At 39.7% G+C, this 19,502-nt stretch overlaps 1 protein-coding gene and 1 non-coding gene across 10 annotated transcripts; both read left to right on the forward strand.

Annotated features, from left to right (window-relative positions):
* The first annotated feature begins 17 nt into the window (after nt 1–17).
* trnay-gua (transfer RNA tyrosine (anticodon GUA)) lies at nt 18–105 on the forward strand. Its single transcript is given in 2 exon segments — nt 18–54; nt 70–105. It is a non-coding gene; the product is annotated as a tRNA-Tyr (tRNA).
* Nucleotides 35–19,140, forward strand: elmo2 (engulfment and cell motility 2). 9 transcript variants are annotated; one of them, XM_086039590.1, is made up of 24 exons: nt 35–446; nt 2,897–2,966; nt 3,174–3,271; nt 3,715–3,755; nt 5,365–5,437; nt 5,522–5,572; nt 7,210–7,379; nt 7,574–7,673; nt 8,056–8,207; nt 8,612–8,690; nt 9,884–9,919; nt 10,227–10,277; nt 11,097–11,219; nt 11,709–11,828; nt 11,932–12,036; nt 12,120–12,228; nt 12,306–12,442; nt 13,561–13,724; nt 13,867–13,979; nt 14,103–14,210; nt 14,911–14,993; nt 15,326–15,403; nt 16,124–16,151; nt 16,250–19,140. In XM_086039590.1, exons 3-24 carry the CDS (start codon nt 3,194–3,196, stop codon nt 16,303–16,305), a joined length of 2,055 nt encoding a protein of 684 aa, XP_085895716.1. In that variant the 5' UTR covers nt 35–446; nt 2,897–2,966; nt 3,174–3,193; the 3' UTR covers nt 16,306–19,140. The 9 variants fall into 9 exon arrangements, with proteins under 9 accessions (XP_085895716.1, XP_085895707.1, XP_085895709.1 ...); XM_086039581.1 differs by having other exon boundaries at nt 36–446; nt 16,124–19,140; XM_086039583.1 differs by having other exon boundaries at nt 36–446; nt 8,056–8,201; nt 16,124–19,140.
* Nucleotides 19,141–19,502: the final 362 nt, after the last annotated feature.

Here is a 19,502-nt window from a genome sequence, read left to right on the forward strand (position 1 = left end):
ACGGTCAATGCTCATATCCTTCGATAGCTCAGTTGGTAGAGCGGAGGACTGTAGGAGCAACTTGCTGAAATCCTTAGGTCGCTGGTTCAAATCCGGCTCGAAGGAATTTTTTTTTCCACGATTCGATTTGCTAAATCACCTTAATTGCAATTACAATTGCACTTTGTGAATACTCAAATTCATTTATTGTGATTGTTAGATGTATTACAGTATTGATTGTGTTCTGGGGCGCCATTCACAAGCCCTCCCACACTACTCGGTCCACACAAGCAACCAAGCAAGAGGACACATTGTGTGTCCTCTGTGCTTATTTTGGGAAGATGTGACATTTGCATTGCGTCCCGCCTACAAGGCGTTAGAGGAGTGTCTGCTGCTCTTCTAAAGTATTTCACCGGGGAGAAAGAGAAGGGGGATGCTCTCAGCATCATCGATGGCCCAGCTACCGGGTGAGTAACACGGAGCACCGACACGAACAATATCCATCACTTACATCATTCGTTCCATCTCGGGGCTCAAAGTGAAGCCCTGAAGCATAAACACATCTCACCGAAGAAATTGATGCATAGATAAAGAGAGTCATTGCCGCTACCGTGGCTGCAATGGGGGTGAAGACCGATGCGTGCTGGAAGAATCACGCTGTTAGAGAAGCGACACTTCTGCTTAGACGTTACACTGACTTTGCCATTCAGAGCAACTTTCACCTTTGCACCAAGCCAAGGGTCGTTTATCTAACATCATCTAATCGGTGTTACTGGTTGAATATCTCGAGTTTACATCCGGTTCAGCATCAGCCAGTCACAGCTGCTGATAATGTCTTTCCCCCCGGTGTCAGCCCGGACTACGACTCAAAGTCTTCTTCTTACAACATTTCCATTAATTAATTCAATGCGAGCTTCACATCTTCATCGTCTCACCGTCACACACACACATGCATGTCTAGCGGGAGCTGTACACCGGAAACAATCGACCATCTCTCAGCAGGCGCGAGCCGACACTGTATTTCGTTTCATATCAAACGTTTTGTCTTTAAATGTTTTTTAACAATGTGGTAAATGTGTTGTCATTCATCTGCACCGGCGTCGTCTCAACGTAGGGGGCGTTACAGCCCACTAGCTAATTGAAAGTTAGGCACTTCCTGTCGGACTCGTCGTGTGTATTCTATTTAAAATGAAACTGCCAACCTCACGGTAACTATGGCGTCAGAACATTTTGTGCAATGCTAAAAATAGCATGTGGTGGTCTTGCCTCGTCATAGACGTTGAACCTGTATTTTATCTTTATGTAGCCGCCAGGCTAGTTAGCGGTTGTTGCTAAGCTACCATTGAGCGCATGCAGATGAGACCGAGGCCATTGGTGTGGACAAATCTTGCCACTGGTGTACACTGCAGTTCCCTACATTGACTACCATCTTGTGCATCAGTTGAAACCAAAAAGTTTGGCTTAACATTGCAGGCTTAATTCGGATCCCAAGAACCTCGATGCTGCGCTATTTGTATTGTTCCATATGGAAATATTAATTCAGAGAGAGAAATTAAGGAAAATGCAGGTTGCCCACAACATCTCTCAACAATGAAAAACAGTATTACAAAAGCAAATTATGACATGCTTAACAGATTCGTTTCTTGAGTTTGGACTTACCGGTAAATGGTTCCCGACTTTTATTTGGCTAAGACACACATTTTACATTAGAAACATCTTATGGCAAACCACCAAACAAAAATGTGGCAAAAACTATTTGCAATATATAAAAACAAATGATCTTAAATTTACATAGTGTAAATACTACTGTGCTTGTTTAGTTGAACACAAAGCTGTTGTGTTGTTTGAATGCAACAGGTTGATTCACAGGTTAATTGGACGTTGTCCTTTTCTAGTGGAAGAGCATTTAATGATAGATAGATGAGCAAGGATATAGTATTTGAATTCAATTAAAAAAAAAGACAAATCTGACACATGAATGTGCCGTGGCATGGATAGTGCGGAATCACTGCTGTAATCAGTGGTTATCAAAGTTTTGAATCACAATGCATTGTGTGCATCGCGTATTTCAAATTTTGTGTGCAAATACAGTATAGAATGACAAAAAAGAGGATCTTCATTTTCTTTTAAAGAGACATCGTGGAAACATTTATTTTATCTGTCAAATTGTTGTCCATAAACCTAGAGTTAATCCTTTGATGATTACCGAATTGAGGTCTTCTGCTGATCTCTTGTGAAGTCATTTTGGAAGAATTTGCAGGTCTGAACTCCGGTCATCCAGAGCCTAACCCCTCAAGTAATACTTAAAAAGTATTGTAAAAGCTTCATTGGCATAGATATACTGAAAAGTCAGTCACCTCAGTGGTAAAACAATGATGATACTTTATTCACCAAAACCAAAATCATATCTCTCACAGACTGCCTGCTGGTGGCTTTGTTCCAGTATCCACAAAGGCTGTTGGTGCTGCAGCATACAAATGCGGAGGCTTTTCGACTGGTTCATTTGAGTAGAAATCAGCCATTATTAATGTTATTCATTGCACTGGTGTTGTGGTGACAATGTTGTCCGTGGTAGAAGATTTTGGAGTTAGATGTTGGAGTTGGAGTTAGTTAGTCGGATTAGATGGTATTTAATGGTAATTCATGGTATTTGTTTACATGAATAGTAAGTTCACATTCATTGTTATGTAATTATAGAACATACAACCTTATTTGATGTTCTATGTATGCATTGATCTTTTGACATCCCATGTAGAAAGCAAGCCATGCTGATATTTTTGGGTCAAATTTAATAGCTGAGGGGTGCAGCTACGCATGAGTTGTATTCTATCTCAATAAAACAACACTAATTGTACCTCGAGCTGTATGTTTGTCAGAGTGGATTCAAATGAGCTAACATTTGTTTTTGTGTTCACAGGGGAACTAACACAGTGGTTACTAGAGCAGTGGTGTGCAACAGAGTGACCCCATCCACACTTCTCCATTAGGTAATTAGCTCTTAGATTGAATAACAAAACATAAATTCCTCTGTCAATTGGAGGAGCTTTCATCCCGCACTCTGGTTGCTTGCAACATGCAACTAGCAGTATAAACAGCATTTGTTTGGCGATGTTGTGGTGGGAGGGCAAATCACTCCAGACTGTCACTTTAAATTTAGATGTAAATAACGTGTGTGGAACTTTGTTTGTCTGCAGGTGACAACAAAAAGGCAGCCATGCCCCCACCTGCCGATATTGTGAAGGTGGCTATTGAATGGCCGGGTGCAAATGCTCAGCTTATCGAGATGGACCAGGTCTGTGCATCCTCAAACATTACAAATATCTTAATTTTATCTCTTTCACAAGCATATGCACTCACTGATATCTCTCATGAAGATGACTAAAATATAGATAGTCCCTCTTGATCCTGAATTAAACAAAGTGATCAGTCCACACTTTTGACTTGAAATGGTCCATGTTGATTTTTAAACTTATTTTACAAGATCAGATTTTTCCTCTACTTTTATTTCTCTTCTTAATATATCTTACCACATTTCTAAATATTTGTATTAGAGGTTTTATATTTGGCTGGTTCTCATTTTTTTCCACCTTGTGGATAATGAAGAATTATTCTATTCTATTCTATTCTATTCTATTCTATTCTAGTCCTCATTATAATGTGGTACATACATGTATATCACTCGTAGCTATGACTACATTAATGGGTTTAATACTTTCTGCCTTTTTCTGTTTGTAGAAAAGACCTTTGACGTCAATCATCCGTGAAGTCTGTGATGGGTAAGTGTCTTCTCTATTTTGTATTTTAGTAACTGTTTTTAGCTTTCAGTGACAGGAGTCATGTTTACGTCACTGTTTATTTGTTGTCAGTTACTTTGAATAATACACAAATCCAATGTCAGACATCAGACATGCAGGAGGAGGGTAGAATGAGAATGTGCAGTTTCATTTATTGCTGGTCCTTGGCGGAGGTTTGAAATCTTTTGAGTGTCCTTCTATTGTTGCCCTGTTCTTGTTTGTTTTTAAAAAATGAATCAAAAATACGGGGGGCACGGTGGTTGACAGGTTAGCACGTCCACTGCACACTGCAGAGGTCGTGGGTTGGAATCCGGCCCTGGCCTTCCTGTGTAGAGTTTGAATGATCTCCCCGTGCCTGTGTGGCTTTTTCCGGTTACTCTGGTTTCCTCTCACATTCCAAAAACATGCATGGTAAGTTGATTGGACTCTCTAAATTGCCCCTAGGTGTGATTGTGAGTGTGGATGTTTGTCTCTGTGTGCCCTGCGATTGGCTGGCCACCAATTCAGGGTGTCCCCCGCCTACTGCCCGAAGACAGCTGGGATAGGCTCCAGCACGCCCCCTTGTGAGGAGAAGCGGTATCGATAATGGATGGATGGAAAGTGCCCCTAGATCTGATTGTGAGTGCAAACGTTCACTTCAGGGTGTACCCCGCTTACTGCTTGAAGACAGCTGTGATGGGTTCCAGCTTGCCCGCGACCCTTGTGAGGATAAGCGGATTAGATAAGGGATGAATAAAAAATACATTTAGTATTTTATTTTATCGAAAGAAGGTTTTTATAATTGAAAAAAAAAATGCACCAATAGAATTCATTTCTGTTACTGATGTTGTCTTGGCATATTTGCCTGACTTATGTACAGACAGCGTGGGTTCAGTTCCCACTCAGTGAAAGTGTAAAACAGTAAGTGTGAATAGTTGTCTGTCTATGTGCTCTGTGATTGGCCGACAAACAATCCAGGGTGTTGTCTGCCTTTTGCTTGACGTCATCTGGGATAGACTCCAACCTTGAACAGAATAAGTGCTTTTAAAAAAAACTGAATGCATGCATGGATAACTCAATTGGCACGTGTTATCACCTATAAACTCAATTTTTGCTTCCATCCTTTTCGTGCCCTCAAGTGTAATTGTATTTAGGTCATCTCTGATTTCATATATGAAAGGCTCTTTCCTTGGCAAATTACGCACACTGTCAGTAGATGTGATTTATTTATTCTGTTGTGTAGCTTTAAAGAGGTGGACACTGTTAATATGAGCACATTGACCTGCTTCTTAGCTTTCAACAAATGCACTCTTTCATAAAACACTATTTAAGCGTTTTTTCTTCCCTTAAATAGACTTTAACTGTGGGTTGTTTGCTATAAAGACTGTGCTGTGGATTATGATGCAAGAAGACAGCAATAAGAGAGACCTATGGTTCACAAACTTCACTAACATCAGTTCATACCTTGCAAATGCATTCTTTAGCTTCCTTTTTATATGATGATTTATGACTTTTGCCGTTGTTGCTAATTTCAGCCTTACATACTGTGTGTACACATATTGTGTTGATTGTTCACTTGGTATTGGAATACATTTCATTTCTCAATTTTCAGATGGTCTTTGTCAGGTTCTGAACAGTTTGCTCTGCGATATGCTGATGGTCCTCAGCTTTATATCACTGAACAGGTAAGCGTCAATGTTTTCTTCCCCCCCACCGCCTGTACTGTAATGAAAACAGAAGCGAGCACCAAATCTCTGCTTTTTCTTTAGAGTCGCAGTGAAATAAAGAACGGGACCATCCTACGATTAGCTATTTCACCCGTGAGTAACATTTAGCTATACTTTCTTTTGGGTTAGAGTAAGACAATGGTGGAAATAGATGCTCTAATCCGAGTGCAATGCATAAACATATGACCACACTTCCTGAAAGTGGTTCAATCAGCGTGCACTGTTTCTTGTCAGCCATGTGAGTGTAGCATGGTGGATTGTGGTTGGCCTCTACAAGTTTGAGACGTGTTGTTTTTCTGAGAAGCACTCACTAATTATGCACACCAGTTTGTTTCACTCCCAACCAGATTCTCACACCTCCACCACAATTTCGACAACAAAAGATTTAATCCACGTCCGTGCAGAAAACCTGCATACATTTTCATTTGCTACTGTCTTTTTATGTGCAGTGACATGTTTTTATTAAATCTTTTTCTTCCACTTTACTTATTGTGTGTATGTTCCCCATTCCTTTATTTTCTTTATGACCTCGACATTTCTGCATGTGTTAAGTCACAATTCAGAAGTATTAATTAGGGATGATATTTGACAACATTTATGAACAATATTAACAATCACATTGTCTAAATGTGTAATATTACTTTTACAAGAAGATTTGAGAATTTCTCTTTAAAGGTTCGGAACCCCTGTTTCATTGTCAACGTCATGTTTTTGTACACTCTATTTTACTCGACCCCAACAAGACAGGATTAACAGTGCAGTGTTTATTATACCCATCCCCTGTCACAAATTCTTAACATAGCCATTAGGCCTCTTTTTTTTTTAAAGTTTTGAGTAATACATGGGGACATTTTAGCTAAGCTACTTTTAACTCAGCGATTTTGTTCAGTCTACACCAGGGTATTCAAACTCAATTTTGAGGCAGCCGTTGTAAACTAAAAAGTTTGGAGACTGCGTCTTTTATTACGGCCGCACAATATATCGAAAAAATATAGATGTCGCGATAATGGCCTATGTAATATGCATATCGCAAAGATATGCAATAATTTTCATATAAAATTATACAATACAATACAACTTAATTAATATAGCACATTTCATAACAGCTACAGCTGTGACAAAGCACTTTACGTAACAATAACAAAATAGCAATAATATATAATTGAAAGCAATAAACTAAAACACAAATTACTATATACAGTAGACACCGGAAAACGGCAGAAAACTGTCAGTCTACACTGTCAGTGTAACGTTGTGCATTGTGGTAATATCATTGCTATAAAAAGTGTAATCGATTTTTTTCTTTGAAGAATTTGTTTCATTTTTTGCAGTTGCAATGCCTTGATTTTTGTGACGCTAATACACCGTCATTTCCATGAATGCAGTTGTACAGTATAAAGATAAATGTGAAATGATCACTCAAATGCAATCGATTGTATCATGTTTATACGGGACCAGTTCCGCTTCTCACAGATCCACCACAATTTGGCTCATGGTGTCCCAAACGGGCCACCACCCATGGAGGCTTAATATCAGACCCTGATACAGTTCTTGTATTGGATCTCTTCAGATTGTGCAGGTGGTCTTAGTGTTCTGTCTGGTCAGTGTAAATTGCCCTAAATGGTCAATTTATGAAACACCCGAAATTATGCATTGACTGCAAATTCATGTGGTAGTGGTTGCATGAATGGGGTCTTTACTGAATGATGGTGTCTCCTTTTGGCTGGCAGGTCCGTGCTGCTCGTCAGCTCCTGGAGCGTATCCAATCCCATGGGATTGACGCCCGTTTAGAGGCTCTAAAAGAGCTGGCCAAGCTGTCAGCGGACCCCACGTTTGCCACAGAGTTTATCAATATGGAGGGGATTGGGACGTTGGCCCGCCTCGTCGAGAGCGGCACCCAGTGAGGATTCTGTCTTTAGTTTTGGCTTTTTGTCATGTTATTGTAGATGTAATAAACATCACGAATCATTCCTTTGTTATTATGTAGTGTTATACTGTACAATGGGGATTAGATATAATTGCCCTCTTAACCATTTTATACAGATGCTGATTAAATGATATGAAAGTAAGATGAATGTTCTCTTCTTACTTCAGCTTCGGTGAAATGCTGGCGTTCACTCTCACTGCATTTCTCGAGTTAATGGATCACGGCATTGTATCCTGGGATCTTATCTCGCTCTCCTTCATCAAGCAGGTACCTCACATCGTCCCACGGTTGCATATTCTCAACTTCTGGTGTCTTAGTCCTTGTTATTTGCTCGCTTTGATTTAACTTTGACCTTCCTTACTTCCTACACAGCGGAAATGAGTGGGTGCTGTTGCCTAGCAACTCCTCGGATTATCCAGAGCTCATTCAGTGTGTGTGTGTGTGTGTGTGTCTATTTTCTGAAAGCTTTACTATGGCCCTGAGAGTTTCTGAAAGTAAACAAGTATAACTCTTTTGTTGAAACATTTCATCATTAACCAAGATGTTCCTATCCCCAGTGGCATTGCTCTAATAATGATTCACAACCAGTGTATGATGCAGAGATTTTCCAGTGCCCCATCCCCCTTTCACTTCTTTTATCTTCTCAAAGATTGCGGGCTATGTGAACCAGCCCATGGTGGATGTGTCCATCCTGCAGCGCTCTCTGGCCATCCTGGAGAGCATGGTACTCAACAGCCACAGCCTCTACCACCGAGTGGCTCAGGAGATCACCGTGGGACAGCTCATCGGGCACCTGCAAGTGTGAGCACACACACATGCACAGGGGCTCTTTGCTCTCTGATTTGGGGGGGGGGTCAGATGATTGAAGTGCTGTGGGCTTGATGTGTACTTGTGACGCTGTTTTAAAAACCATTCAGCAAGACTGCTATGAATATAAACTTTTAAACATCTAAAACTATCAATGCGGCGTTAAGTTAAAAGGTCATTTCTGTGGATTTGTCCGTGTTTAAAATGATTTATATTCTACATCTTGGAATGATGAAGTAAGGCACTTGCTGAACCCACCTATATTAGTCATAGCGGAGAAATTTAAAAACGGATGTTTAGACTTATATTTAGCAGTATAATTTTGGGGAATTCTGTGGTCGGGTATGTGGAGCAAGATACTTCTAACAGGATTTGTTTGTTGCGTGATATACTTTCAGGTCAAACCAAGAGATTCAGACCTATGCCATTGCCCTCATCAATGCTCTTTTCCTGAAAGCACCTGAGGAAAGACGGCAGGTCAGTTCACCAGAGTGCAAAAATCATATGGCATAATACTGTAAATGACTAGGATTCTAATAATGAACTTCTAATGAAGGGCATCACTTTTTTAGTAAACACATAAGCACAGCTTGACATGAGCATTCTTGTTCACCAGCCACTGCGGCTAGTAATTTTCCCCGCGTTACCAGCCACTCGGCATTTTCATTAGCCATAATTTTGTTGTTGAATAATAGCGTTATGCGCAACGAAGCTCCGTATTTGGTAAAACAGGTTAGATGGAGGGATAATAAAGAAAAGGAAAATAAGAAAAAAACTGTTGATAGTTTTGCATATAGTCAAATCACTTCCTGTCAAAGTACTATACATGTCTGATCACTAGCGGGCTGACTGCTTACAAACGTAGAAAATACTGTCAACAATTTCAACACAGGACGTTTTAACACCGTTTTTGTTGAATGTAATAGCAACCCTGCTAAAAAACAAACAAACAACAAAAACAAAACAGAAACACCATCGCAAAGCTAGCATATCTTGGCCATCCTGGAGAGCATGGTACTCAACAGCCACAGCCTCTATCACCGAAAGTGCTCTATTTTATGTGCGCCCGTATGTATAACGTGGCTCTTTGCAATAACACTTTGAAAATCGTGGCTCTAGTGTTAATAAATGAATGCTTTAACCCAGTGTTTTTCGAACTTTTTGGAGTCAAGGCACATTTATTTCATTGGAAAAATCCCGCGGCACACCATAAAGACATTTTTACGCTGCCAGGCACTAGACCGCACAGGCACACAAATGAGATCATTTCCCACGGCACACCTGACAATTTCTCGCGGCACACTGGCACACAGTTTGAAAAACATTGCTTTAGCGTGATAATAGTCATTCTATTGGAACTCTTAACTTTAAGTATGCTCCCTGTAAAAGAAAGCGAGTACGTTGAATTTACAGAATACATGCACGTCATGGCGCGTGGTCGGGATGGTACCACCTCCGCCTCAATCTGAGCCAGGAAAAACCCTGGTGTAAAATGTCCACTTTGTATTTTCTACGTACTCTTCTGACTAGAATATCGTAATTGTGCTGTGTTGTTCTTCGTTTCTGTGCCCGCCGTGTCAGTGATGTATTTCTGTATCTCATTGTCCATGTGTTCACTTTTTATTTTCACCACCGCACATCCACCTCCTCCCCCTCCGTTGAACCTGTAGGAGGTGTACACTAACCCGCTGGAGCAGCACCTCACTGTGAGTACACACCAGCATCTCATATCATCCTCTCCGCCCCACAGGCTTTCACGCCTTCCCTTTTCTTTGTTTAAAGCTGCTGCACTATCCATGCAAATGCGGAAAGAGCATCAGCTTGCCCGTGCTGTGCTGTGCGCCGATTCACGTTGGTTCAAATTGTCATGTTGCAGTAGAAGGTGTGAATGAGAAGCGAAGCTGTTTTCGGCTAGAGTAAACCTCGTGGTTGCTTGTTTTTGCTGTGCAGAATCAGTCTTTTATCATTAAACTTTTTTTTTTTTTTTTCTGTTGGATGTCTCTTTGTTCACAGGAAATGGCCAGCACCTTGGCCCAGAAGCACTTGCGGTCCATCATTCTTAATGTGAGTAGTCCCCACGTACACAAATTCTCATCTACCAAATGGAATGACTGTGTATGTCTATTCAACTGAGATTAGGTCAAAGACTGCTGATCAACGCTAGGTTCTTCAAATTATATAATCCCTATTTTAAATGGTGCCTGAAATGAAAATCCAAATATTATGATTCAGCCCTCTTTAAAGTGATCCTCCAACTGAGGCTTGGATGCTCCGTGCTCCAGACCAGCTGCTCAGCCAGTGGAAAGATTGACTAACGTGAAGCGTGTTGAAGCAGAACTAGCAAATGTGATATGGCATGAAGTCCATGGAGTGGAAAAAACTCTCAGCTCTCAGAATGATTCCTTTCGACACCAACTTGTGTGGAAGTGCTTCCCTGAGCTGGCTGCAAATGAGGAAGACAGGAAGAGTGCAGTGTTATTTCCTGGAGCAGTTCCAGCATTGTGAGCTCTCTGGAACCAAATCCTTCAAGACTGTGACCCCGTTATTGTGACTGTTGGACCATAGCAGTGTCTGTATCCTAATTTGACCTGACTAAGTCCAAATAGCACGTTTTGCATCTATGTATGGCGTGTAGTCAGACCGAAAATTCACTATGGGGCAAAAGTAATGAGTCACATCTACTAATCCAGTGATTATTGTAATGAAAAAAGACAAATAAAATAGTAAATACCATACGATACTTGAAAACTGCCATCAAACAAAAATTCCCAAAGACAAATTCTTTTCCTCCATTTTCACTTTGTTGATGTATCAGATGTCCGACTTTCTAAATCGGCACTTCAAAGCGCAATACCTTGTGGCTCTACCTGTTTTTCCTTCCAGCATGTCATAAGAGGAAATCGACCAATTAAAGCAGAGATGGCACATCAACTGTATGTGCTGCAGGTGTTGACCTTTAATCTTTTGGAGGAACGAATGATGACCAAAATGGATCCTAATGACCAGGTAAAATTTCAAATGAAGATGGTCTGTTTTTTTGTTTACTTTATGAAGCATAATTACTTGAAAATCCAGAAAACGTGTGGCTAAATATGTGATTTACATTGAGCATATATTACATTTTGGGTGTGAATTTGTGCTGCTTCGAAGTACTTACTGGGCTGAAATATTGCACGGACTAGGACCTCAGGCCCAATGGGGTGCAAAAAAAGGTGCTCCTAAATAACCACTAAAAATAAAATTATTTAACTTAAATATACAGTACATGGGATGGAAACCATGTGAATGGTTGACAAAAAAAGTTAAATACTGTCTGTAAAATAGCTGATTGTATTTATGCAGAAAGTTCATTTTGTAAATGATTCTGGGGATTGGGCAATTTTGAGAGGTTTAACTGACTGTAGCCTAGAATCCCTGATCAGTTGAATTTGACCATAACTACAATGGACTGAATACTTACTGTTTGGCCTTTACACTCTGATTTCTGTGACTCAGACTCAACGAGACGTAATTTTCGAGCTGCGGAGGATTGCCTTTGATGGAGAAAATGACCCGACTGGCACAGAAAAACGAAAGGCCTTGTATGCTAAGGATTATAAAATGCTAGGTTTCACGGTAAGTTGCCTCTAAAAAAGTAAACAATGAATAATCAATTAGTCATAAATCACAACAGAAAATAAATTTTAACGTTGACATTTTTTTTCTGTTTCAAACATAGAACCATGTGAACCCTGCTATGGACTTCACTCAGACTCCCCCAGGGATGCTAGCTTTGGACAACATGCTGTACCTGGCCAAGGTCCATCAAGACACATACATCCGTGTAAGTTTGGACTTGTGGCAGGAAGCTGCTCAACTCGCAGGTGTGTGCAAATCACATGAAACATATCTTCCCAATGATGGCAGATTGTTCTGGAAAACAGTAGTCGCGAGGATAAGCACGAATGTCCCTTTGGCCGGTGTGCCATCGACCTCACTCGGATACTCTGTGAGATACTCCAAGTTGGAGAGTTGCGTAAGTGCGGTGGAATGTAGCGGGAACTGACATAATCCTAAATCCAAGCCTCACAAATGTTGTTGTTGTTTCACAAGCTAATGAGGGCTGCAATGACTACCATCCCATGTTCTTCACTCATGACCGAGCATGGGAGGAGTTCTTCTGCATCTGCATCCAGCTTCTCAATAAAACCTGGAAGGAGATGAGGGCTACCTCCGAGGACTTTAATAAGGTCAGTAAGGTCTTCGCTAGCATGGACCTAAACGTATACATCTACAATCCTATGGACAGATCATGTACAGTATAGCTCATTTTCAAATTTTTAGGGCTGAAACTGTTGTGCACATTTACACCATTGTCTAGTCGCTAAGATTTTATTTCCTTAAAGAGGGATGCAAAAAAAAATGCACAACTGAGGAATATGTAATTAGAAAGCCACTGCTTTTGTGAAACTCTGAACATTTCATGTTACAAATGCTGTGATTGAATTTCCTTTTCTGCTTGAAAATCATTTCATTAGAAAGATACATACTAATTCATTTCGTTTTACTGACTGTATTAATTTTCTATTGCAAGTTTCCCGGAGGTGTTAAATTATTCATTTAATCCTCTCCAAACAACAAGCCCAGGTTAACCCCTGACAACAAGAGCAACAAAAAAAACGTTTTGACGTATTATTGTGGCTGTATTTTGTAGGACTTTAGACCTACACTTTATCATACTAAGAGGTATTATTTTTATTATGTATTATCTTAAATTTGGGTTACCATTTTTAGTTACACCAGAGGAACTGTGTGGCTTGGCTCTGATTGCTTATTTTATTCAATTTCCAAGCTTCACAACAGTCTTTTATTACCGGTATTACACTTTTATTATTCTGATAGGCGCGTAACTCCCATTGTGCAGAAGGTGTGTTTGTTTTCTCATAGTGAGAGCTGTATTAGATCACATTTCCATCACTCAGTGTGAAAGGCAACAAAATGTGTATCCTTGTAAATGCTGCTCACTGCCTGTACTGTTTGCGTGTGTGTAAGTATGTGAGAATCCCACAAGAGTAGGCGGCTAAAAGGCTTTTGCCTTCAATTAATATTCCACGACAGCTAAATTCTTAATGCTGCTGACTGCAGTTCAGAACGCGTCCTCCGCATCAACACGTTTTGAGTCGCTGCAGTCTATTGTTACCAAATTAGCATTGATTGTTTATCTTGGGTAAATTTTGAATATAAATGACTTGCGATGAGGAAAGTTGTTTACTGACAGAATTTGTTTTTAAATGGGAAGACAACCCCGTGACTCAGTCTTGATCCAAAAAGTGCAAATTATTATGAGGAATGTGTGCGTTCAAACCAGGTTATGCAGGTGGTCCGAGAGCAGATCACCAGGGCTCTAGCCATGAAGCCATCGTCTTTAGACCAGCTGAAGAACAAGCTGCGTGGTCTCAGCTACTCAGAGATCCTGCGGCTACGACAGTCTGAAAGAATGAGCCAGGATGACTTTCAGTCTCCGCCCATCATGTCAGTGTCACGTTAAGCATCTTTTCTAGTTAGCTGTGTAATTTCACAGACTTTTTAAATGGTCTCCAAAGCAAATATTCGGTGTAATGTATCATAAAAAAAGCCTCATGTGTCTGTCATTTATGCCATCTATGTGAGGCAGTGAGTTGCGAGAGAGAATTCAGCCTGAGATTCTGGAGCTCATTAAACAGCAACGACTCAACCGGCTATGCGAGGGCAGCTGTTTCCGAAAAGTGGGGAACCGCCGAAGGCAAGGTACCACTTCAATACAATCACTTTGCTTTTTTTTTGTTTTGCTTTTTTTTTTTTTTTTTTGTTACACAGTTATCGTGGCTTCAGTTGACTGTGTTGAGCAAAGCATTTCTGCCTGTGTTTCAGAGAAATTTTGGTTCTGCAGACTCTCTCTTAATCACAAAGTGCTGCACTATGGGGACTTGGATGAATCACCTCAGGGTGAAGTGCCTTTTGAGATGCTCAGTGACAAGAGTAAGGGTCTTTTTTTTTCTTTTGACACAATATCTTTTTCTTTAAAGGGGAAGTCAACCCAAACATATTTTTTTTCAAGAATATGTTCTATGCAAGCCCACTTGTTGAAACAAGACATTCTGATTAATATTGCATTTGTGGAATATAAGTTAAGCAGCAAAACCCACTTTTAGCCATCTCTGGGGGCGGCCATTTTGTCACTTCTGTCGACTGAAAATGACATCACAACTGCTCAGGGCACAGGTAATGACCAATCATGGCTGACCTGTTTTGTGAAGCTGAGCTGCTTATTGCAGATTTTGGCATCATTGTGACATAGATTTGCTTCGCAATATTCAACTACCTGCCCGTTTTGTGGTTGCTACACGCCCACTCAACTCAGGAAAAATGGCTGTTTCGAATGTTTTTAAAAAAGGAATAATTCATGTAGTCAATTTTGGTTGAAGCCCAAATTGGTCGACTTTTGAGGCTCATGGTATAAATGTAATAACTGTGTCAGTTTGCAATGACCTACAATGCAGTATTTCATGTGAACAACAGGCATATAAAATATATGTGTACCATTAAAAACGCTTCTTTATGTGGACATGGACTTAATTTCTTAACCATGGTATTCTTTATGACACTCGACCATAATTGGAGAACATCACCTTTGTACAATAATAACCTTTTTGTATATTTAATTTTCTTTTCTTTCTAGTCCCTGTCTCCGACATCAAGTCTGTGGTGACTGGGAAGGACTGCCCTCATATGAAGGAGAAAAGTGCTCTGAAACAAAACAAGGTAGGTTTTCGTCAAGTTAAAGTCAGTCCAGTCGTATTATGAGTTTGAAATACAGTACACTTGGCCATGGTCTCTCTGACAATGCACCCCAGTGGTTCAAGGATTGTTTTGCCGAAGCAAGAACGCTTTCAATCGTGACAAATACTGTATGCAGTACAATACGGGCCAAGGTAGTGCTCTACTAGGAACAGTTTACCACTGATATACAAATTCTCAGGGTTTATTGTACCACAATGAGAACCCTCTGCACTGTATATCGAACCAAGGATGTTTGAGTTAGCTGTGGTCAAATATCTCATCTGTCTTGACTGTCTTAAATGGTCTTGTCCCAGGAGGTGCTGGAGTTGGCTTTTTCTGTCCTTTATGATCCGGATGAGACGCTCAACTTTGTTGCGCCCAACAAATATGAGGTAGGCTGACAAGAGAACATCAGTGTTTGTACCCTTGTGTTCCATAACTAATGAAGGATTCTTTAAATTTCTGATATAAATCTCAAAAACATTTCATTTTCCGCCCTCATTTTATGGGCCACTATTATCTATTCCAGAAGACACTTTGTGAAAGAATAAAAATAAATAAATATGATCATAATAATTAATTATGTCTATTCAATATTTAGCCCTAAGAACAAAAAATAACTAAATGGGGTTTTCCAGGAAATCTCAAACATTAAACTGTGACTTTTAATTGTAAAATTGTATTTCGTTTGATATGGGATACAAAAAATAGAGGTTTAAAAATAGAGGTTTAGACAAGGCAAGGCTTTCATACACAAGAGTATATACTTTAGTTATCGTTATAATAATAGTTTTTTCTGTTGATTAGCAAGCTGGCTGACAAAAATCAACTGCCGCAAGAATGTAATTGATCCGCAACCACTTCTGCCAGGACATTGGCAATGACAATTCTCATCTAGTCCGCAGTACTGAGCGATATTGCTACAATGTCAGACATGTAAACGACTCAACACATCCATTAACAGTAACTAAAAGAGCTCTGACGGAAAAACCGCGATGTGCAGGAAACGAGAGTCGCAATGCACTGGAAGAAGGCATGCTGACTGAGTTAATGGAATGGAATTACTGACCGTTTTAAAATTCCATCTGGATGTTGTTTTTTTCCCCCCAAAGTCACAGAAAATGGAAAAGAGGACTTCTGGTAATTGCTTTAATGTAGCACATACTTACACGTCACATCCTCTGGTGATCCGTGATTCTTGCGGTCATCTCGGGTCTGTACGTTTGTTTATGGAGCAGTATTGCATCTGGACGGACGGCCTGTGTGCGCTGCTGGGCAGAGAGATGAGCAGTGACCTGACACGCAGCGACCTGGACACTCTTATCAGCATGGAGATGAAGCTTCGCCTCCTGGACCTTGAGAACATCACAATCCCGGAGGCCCCGCCCCCTGTTCCGAAGGAGCCAAGCTCTTATAATTTCACTTACAATTATAGCTGAGATGTGTTGATTGTAAAACAAATGATCAAAGGTCAAGAATGTGCATACTATCTTAACGAATCCTGCAGTGTGCCATTTCGAAAAGGCTACAGTGGAACCTCCAAAGGCAAATGTCAAAAGTGTTTTTTCCAGTCTTAAATTGTTACCATCATAGCATCTTTATTCATTTCTGGCAATGTTTTTATTAACATTCAAAAAGAAAAAGTAGAAGTGGCATAGAAGTATTTACTAGTAAACACTGAACATTAAAACTAAACAAAAGTACAGGGAATTCGGAAATTCAGCTATCTACTGATGTCTTATTTTTTTATTTGAATTAAAAGAAAATGTAATCGTTAAGTAACTTAAACCCCAGGCCAAATTAATGAAAGTATTACAGCGGAACCCCGCATACTCATTGTTTGGCTCCTGCGGAGTCTCATATTTGGATTTTTACTTTCAAATTTTTTTATTTCCAATGCAATTCACTAGGCATCAATTATACGTGAATTTTCACGGGGCGAATTCACTAATAGCGACGGTGCACTGTACGTAAGCCCCAGCTTGTGGCGTCCTGGTGCCAAGAAACTCTTAAATTGTATAGAGGAGCTTCACTTAGACAAAAGTAGTGCTTTGCCCCCATCTTGTGTCACACTGCGGAGGTATAGAATATGAGGTCTGCGTAGATATTTAAGTCACCAGCTCATTTCATGAGGGTACCCGTTTTCTGTTGGCACACCGGCCAAGAGCAGTGGCAGTGCAGTATGTATTGCTGCTTCCTTTTCCACACCAAGATGTCTCCATGCGAGATGTGAGTCTGCCACTTTTAAAGGAATGAGTGGAGCCACTTCAATGGCGGCGACTGGCGTCAGCTGTGTTCACGGCCACAACGTCGCAAACCGCTTCCGCGTTAATTGCGCATAAAAATAGAGCCCTTGGTGTTAATTCTTGAGTTGAAGTCTCAGAACATTTGGGTGTTCAACCTCCTAACACAAGCTTTGAATTTTGACGGATATTTTGCCTAGATGATTGAACCACTTTTGGGGCCTTGAACTCTGGAGGTTTCACCGTAGCAATTTTTTTCTTTTGTTTCTTATTTGTTATTGTATGACTCATACATTGCATCTGAAGCTAGTATGCATTTTACACAGTGCGGGTGCATGTGTGTGCATGTGTTTACTGTTTTGCCTCCACATCCTGCCAATTTTAAATTTTTTCCAAACACCGGTACACATAACTGTGAATGATCAAAACTCCTTTAGCTCAATTAAAGCACCGGCTACAAACTACCCCGCTCCAAACTAAACAATTAATAAACATTTTTAAACACCACAACATACAGAAATATGTTCATCCATTTCTATAGCACTTGAGTTGGAGTCTATCCTAGCTGACTTTGAGTAAGAAGTGGGGTACACCCTGTACTGACAAACAACTGACCTACTTTCAATGAATGTGTGTTTTTGGAATGTGGGAAGAAGCCCCACCAAAGCACGGGTAGAACACGCAAGCTCCATACAGGAAAGAGTCAAGATTCGAACACAGAACCTCTAAACTGTGTGGGATGTGCGAATTACAATACAGTAATATATCTGTAGGAAAATGTTTAGGAATATTATTATTCTATACTTCTATACTATGTTTTTATGTAAGAATTCATTCTTTAGCAGTCACTAGGAGATCTGTCTAAGAACATGTAATATTTACTGTACTATGTACATGGTTTTACAAGTTTTTTTTTTCATAGGTCCACACTGTACGTAAAACTTGAAATATGATTACAATTGTGGCAACGATCAGAAATGCATTTGTTACATTTTGAAAAATGCCTCTAAAAAGAATGTTGCCATATATGGAATGATTGTAGTATTTTATGTGTCAAAAAGAACAATTACCACGTTTTTTTGTCTTTGTAATACAAGTGGCTATTACGGTACTAACCCTAAAGTGTTATTTGTTAAAAACTATTTTGTCATGTAATAACCTGTCAATGTTGAATCTAGTACAAATCATGTCAATGATGTCATTTGTTAATGCTGAATAGAATTATATTTTTGTAAATGATTGTACACTGTGAGGAGAATGGTATTGAAATAACGTCATCACTTTGTATAATGCTTTTTTTCGGCTTGCAATTTTTGTTTGACGTATTTCCCATGCTGCATCGACCGCACTGCCACAAAACATTTTGGACCATCTTTTGACCCTGTTTTCAAACCTCATATTGGCTTTTTTGCATTTTATTTTAGTATTAGGCACTTTATCAGACAATGATGATGTCAAAGTTAACATTGTTTTCTGTATGGCTAAAGGGTATTGCAAATCCCAGTAGTATTGATGCGATTTGTGGAAAAATATGTCTGTTTCTAACTAACTACTAATGGATGTTGTAATAGTTTCATATTTTTTACGGATAAGAAGCTGCTATCACAGAATTCCAGTTGAATTTAGCATATAGCATTAACTGCAGTGACTGAGGGGTTTTCGCATTAGATATGCTAACAGTATGATTTTGCATCTGGTGCTTTTCCCCACTTGCTTGTAACGGTATTGAATGTTGTTGGTTTATAAATACAGCTGAGAAAAAAAACCCTAATCTAAATATGGTATACATTTGTAGTAGCTCTGTGTATATATGGTATTGTGTTGCCTTAATTGGAGAAAATGTACTGTATAATGATCTGTGTGAATAAATACAAAGTAACTACTGATCTGGACCTGTACCTTTTATTTAAATACCAAGTAACTACTGGTCTACTGTTTTATTTCAAGTAATGATATGCTGCTTCCAAAACATGAACGTGTAATTACAATATTTGTCGACCAACCCGGACATCTCTGGTGTTAACATGCACGCATTACCCTTAATGGTCCTGATACACAAAGAGCTCAAACTTTATCAAGTAAAATCTTCAGCAGTCTTGAATGAAATCAGGGAGACCGGGGCTTGATATTGCGCTTTTTACACTTTTATATATTTATTGGAATCAATATGTCGTACACTATAAACAGAATGTGTACCAGATGAAAGACCGAATTCTCAGGTATATATTTTGTATTCATGCTATTTTCA

The sequence above is a fragment of the Filicampus tigris genome, chromosome 9 (genome assembly GCF_054856515.1).
Source record: "Filicampus tigris isolate MCC_2025a chromosome 9, RoL_Ftig_1.0, whole genome shotgun sequence".
Taxonomy (NCBI): Eukaryota; Metazoa; Chordata; class Actinopteri; order Syngnathiformes; family Syngnathidae; genus Filicampus; species Filicampus tigris.